The following is a 4,059-nucleotide window of genomic DNA, read 5'->3' as shown; positions in this document are numbered from 1 at the left end:
CGTCATACTATATATTTAGCAACCAACAGAAAGTCGCCCTTGTTACAGTTGTTGTTAATAATAATATACATTTAATTAAGCACCACAAATCACAGATTTTTATACACAAATCATAAAGACATACACATTTTATCACAGTCATAGATCCATCACATAAACACAAAAGCACCACAATTATATGATCACAAAAGTATCACAATTATAATATCATTCACAATTCGATCATTTACAAATAGCTAGATCATTCACAAAAGCTCCAGAGATGATCAGTCACAAAAGCACCACAGCGACATCACTCCAGCTTGAAGCAGTTCAAAAGCCCACAACTACATCACTAATGTTTCATATCACTCCAGCTATTGTTCAAAAGCCCACAACTACATCACTCTAGCTGCTCCAGAGCTGATCAGTCACAAAAGCACTAAAGCTACACTAATGCTTCAAGCAGTTCAAAAGCCTTCAGGCAACCACTCCAGCTTCTTGTATCCTCCTGTTTTAAGGTACAAGCTTTCTTTGTCCAGAACACCCTAGAAAAAAGTACATCAAATTAGTATATTGTTGCTACATTTGCAAATAAAAATACAGTTTTGATGCTACCTCCACTAGACGGTGTTGCAGCCTTATGCACCAACTTCAGCTGGTGCAATCAAGATCATCATTAAGTTGATGGCTCATATAAATCTAAATATAAACAAGATAAGATATAGAATATTACTTTCTTGTACGGCCATGCAACTGACATCATGTAAGCATCAGCCATAGTTTCCACATTTGCACAAGGGCGAGGCAAAACTGTATCTCGTTTTATCACACAAGTTACAATAACTTCACAATATTGCCTTCCAAGGATCTGGCCTCCAACTGTGGTGCTTGGTTTAGTAGAAACAATTGTCCCTTTAGCCACAGGCAAATCAGATCTCAACATAGCATATAATATGACATCTTTTCCAACCTGGTGCAAATGATTAAGAATAATTTACTTCAATGTTTTTGAGGGTTTATGAAAATAAAGGTTAGAAAATGTATGAAATGAATGAGAGCATTACAAGATCATCATGTTTAGAGTGTGAAGCTTCAGCAAAGTGCCTTGTAGATCTTGGTGAGTTAGCACCTTGCATCTGATGAAATATTTGATCATCCTCATCATCTAATTCCTCATCTTCAGAAGCACAATATTCTTCATTGTCTTCCTCATCCTCAGCAGCAAACTTGTTCCTCATCACCTTAAGAAACACAATTTCATAGCATAGTACAAGGAATCTAGAAAATTAGGATAAAGCAGCATGAATGAAAATATTGAATACCTTATGTTGAAATGAAGTAGAGCCGCGATGTGACATGGGCTCTTCACTTGCCCGGTCTGGTTGAGCCCTTTGCTCAATTTGAGTCTGTAGCTCAAGTACACGCTCTTCTAAAGCAGCCTTCTCACTTTGAACCTTTGTACGAGCAAGAATCTCCATTTGTAGTCTTGTTGCAGTATAAGACTTCAACTCTGGAGTGCCAATATCTTGAGGAGTAGGACCTAAACCCAAAACACGAACATATCCTTTTGGCTCTTTCGGTCCACAAACAATAGAGAATGCATCACCCTCTTGAATTGATCGGTCCTTTAACTCTGGATATACTCCAAGAACATCATTAAGTTGGTCCTATAGAGAATTAAAGATGATTCACATCATAAAAGGTAATTCAGATAGAAATGTACTAAAAATTAACAACAAAGCCTTACAATTATTGGTTTTGCCTGTTCTGTAGGAACACCACTTTTTCTTGTATGGGTTTGGATAAAGTTTTCATCTCTTCGTGGAGGACGTCCTAGTTTCACAGCCTGCAAACATACTTTGTTCATTGAAAACAGCAAGCAGCAGCAGCAGCACAGCAGCACAAGCAGCAATCTATTTTGTGTCATTGAAAACAGCAAGCAGCAGCAGCAGCACAGCAGCACAGCAGCACAAGCAGCAATCTATTTTGTGTCAATCTATTTTAGCAGCACAGCCGCACAAGCAGCAATCTATTTTGTGTCAATCTATTTTAGCAGCACAGCAGCACAAGCACAGCAGCACAAGCAGCAATCTATTTTCAGACTGGACAATAGAGCTTATATCAAATGTGGAGCAGCAGGATGTAATCATGAATAGAGATAGTAAAATACAAAGAACATTACCAAATCATATTCTGAACATGCATAGCTCACACTGCCGGCTGTATGGTGCATCTTTAGCTTTTGTCGATTTATTTTAGCTTTTTCTGAGCGATCCTAAAAATAGAATAAAAAATATGTGTTACAGGATTGAAGTATGGTTGCTTTATTAGAACTAAAGTGTAGAGCTTACCTGAAATTCAGAAGACATCCAATAGTTGTACATAGAGTGCCAATCATCATCATTAACCCTCTTATCAGGACATTCTGGAATTTCTTTTATAGACAATTCAGGATTGAAGTATCGTTGCTTTATGGATGCTTTAAATTGCTTCCACTTCTTTCCAGCTGTGCGCATAACCCAGTTTAAGGCAGCAGCATCTACATCATAATATGTCTTTATATCCTCCCACAACTCATACTTCTTGTTTATATCAACAAGCCTCCAGTCCGTGGTAGCAATAGACAATTTCTTTCTAACTTGACACCCAATAGCACTTGAAAGTTGTCTAGCACTTTTACCAATAGGCTGACCTCGATCATTGAGTAAAATTTTGATTTTTGGCATTTCAGGTGACCTTGAGAATATTCCCTCCATCTTAGTTATGCCCCTTGCAGGCCTCTTTTTTGTAGCATTGATTGGATCATCCTCGGAAACTTCAACTTAAGCAAATGAAAAGCACACATTGGTAACTGTTAAAAAAAAGTTGCATGTACTAAATGATATACATGATATATAAATATGAGGATTATGAGTAATCACCATTGTCAGTGAGAAAATCTCCCACCGTCTGCAAATCAGCAATCGCTTGTTCGTCTTGAGGTTGAGCATTTTGTCTTTGTGGCCTTGGTCGCAAGTTTGGAGGTTTAGTTGTTGGAACACTTTGTCTTTGTGGTCTTGGTCGCAAGTTTGGAGGTTTAGTTGTTGGAACACTTGTCTTCTGTTTTTTCTACAAGCGAATGGCATGAATGTTATGCAGTTAACTGCTATGAAACTGCTATATACATTTGCTAAAAGTGCTAGAACTAAAACTGCTATAAAATTGAAACTGCTAAAGAGAACCACAGACAAGTGATTGGTCGGTAGAGGCGATGAAGAAACACAGCTAAAGAAATTACTAGAACAGACAAGTGATTGGTGCAGAAAACCATATTCTGTAATAGCAATAGGTGGAGTCGCCGGCGTTGGTAAAACTGCGCTACTGCAGAGGGTATACAGCCATTTTCGTGATATAGGACATTTTGACATCATGGCATGGCTCTATGTCTCAGAAAAATTTGGTGTCAAACGCCTCACAAAAGAGATGGTACAGTCACAGAAATGCCGTAGGCATAAAAGGAAAAGAGGTGGAACCAGCAGGGTTTCATGGGACTGCTCACATACAGCCTGGAGAAGAGGCTAGTGCCACGGCATTGTGTCATGAAGGTCCTGTGGGAGAAGGGATTGCTCAATAGCAATTCAAACTTTTTCACAGTAATTAAATTAAGTGAGGAAACTTGCAGATTCCTATGCTACAACTCGTGCTGGTATTGTGCCCTCTAGGGTTTATTATGTTTAGCATCTCTATTTGTGTTGTAGGCACTTGGCAGACTGGTGGGACTGCAACTTATGCTTATCAGCAGCTATCCACTGTGCATGCTTTCTCAATTATCTTTCTACATTGGAACCGCTAAGTGACTCTGTCTGCCCATAGTCTAAGTTTAAGTTAAGCTTGTTATTTGTGAAGGAGCTTGATTTTATTTGCGACCTTAATGCGTTGTGTGTGTTAATTTCTTTTTCTGAAAATTAATGTAGCGATTTAGTCCTTAAAAGTCTATTTCAAGTTTCAAACTTGCATTCTTAATCTGGCTTCGACGATACATTTAGTCCTTATCCTTATCAACTTTGTGCTGCTAATTTGTGGATGGTGACATTTGCT

General features: G+C 38.4%; 1 protein-coding gene across 1 annotated transcript; it reads right to left on the bottom strand.

Moving 5' to 3' along the window:
* Nucleotides 1-410: 410 nt before the first annotated feature.
* Nucleotides 411-3,116, bottom strand: LOC103653251 (uncharacterized). Its single transcript, XM_035963719.1, has 9 exons — nt 2,904-3,116; nt 2,334-2,803; nt 2,165-2,257; nt 1,730-1,828; nt 1,305-1,649; nt 1,047-1,223; nt 716-952; nt 598-637; nt 411-527 (listed from the first exon to the last, which is right to left on the bottom strand). Exons 2-9 carry the CDS (start codon nt 2,736-2,738, stop codon nt 496-498), a joined length of 1,428 nt encoding a protein of 475 aa, XP_035819612.1. The 5' UTR covers nt 2,739-2,803; nt 2,904-3,116; the 3' UTR covers nt 411-495.
* Nucleotides 3,117-4,059: the final 943 nt, after the last annotated feature.

This window comes from Zea mays, unplaced genomic scaffold (assembly GCF_902167145.1).
Source record: "Zea mays cultivar B73 unplaced genomic scaffold, Zm-B73-REFERENCE-NAM-5.0 scaffold_27, whole genome shotgun sequence".
Lineage (NCBI taxonomy): Eukaryota > Viridiplantae > Streptophyta > Magnoliopsida > Poales > Poaceae > Zea > Zea mays.
Note: the sequence above shows the minus strand (reverse complement) of the source record. Positions and strands in the feature narration are given on the sequence as shown.

Excerpts from the sequence above, each read along its gene's own strand:
- LOC103653251 (XM_035963719.1), bottom strand. The coding sequence starts at position 2,738 with ATGGAGGGAATATTCTCAAGGTCACCTGAAATGCCAAAAATCAAAATT. Across the intron at positions 953-1,046 it reads ACTCTAAACATGATGATCTT|GTTGGAAAAGATGTCATATT; the intron begins GTAATGCTCTCA and ends CATTTGCACCAG. Across the intron at positions 638-715 it reads TTGCATGGCCGTACAAGAAA|CTGAAGTTGGTGCATAAGGC; the intron begins GTAATATTCTAT and ends TGATTGCACCAG.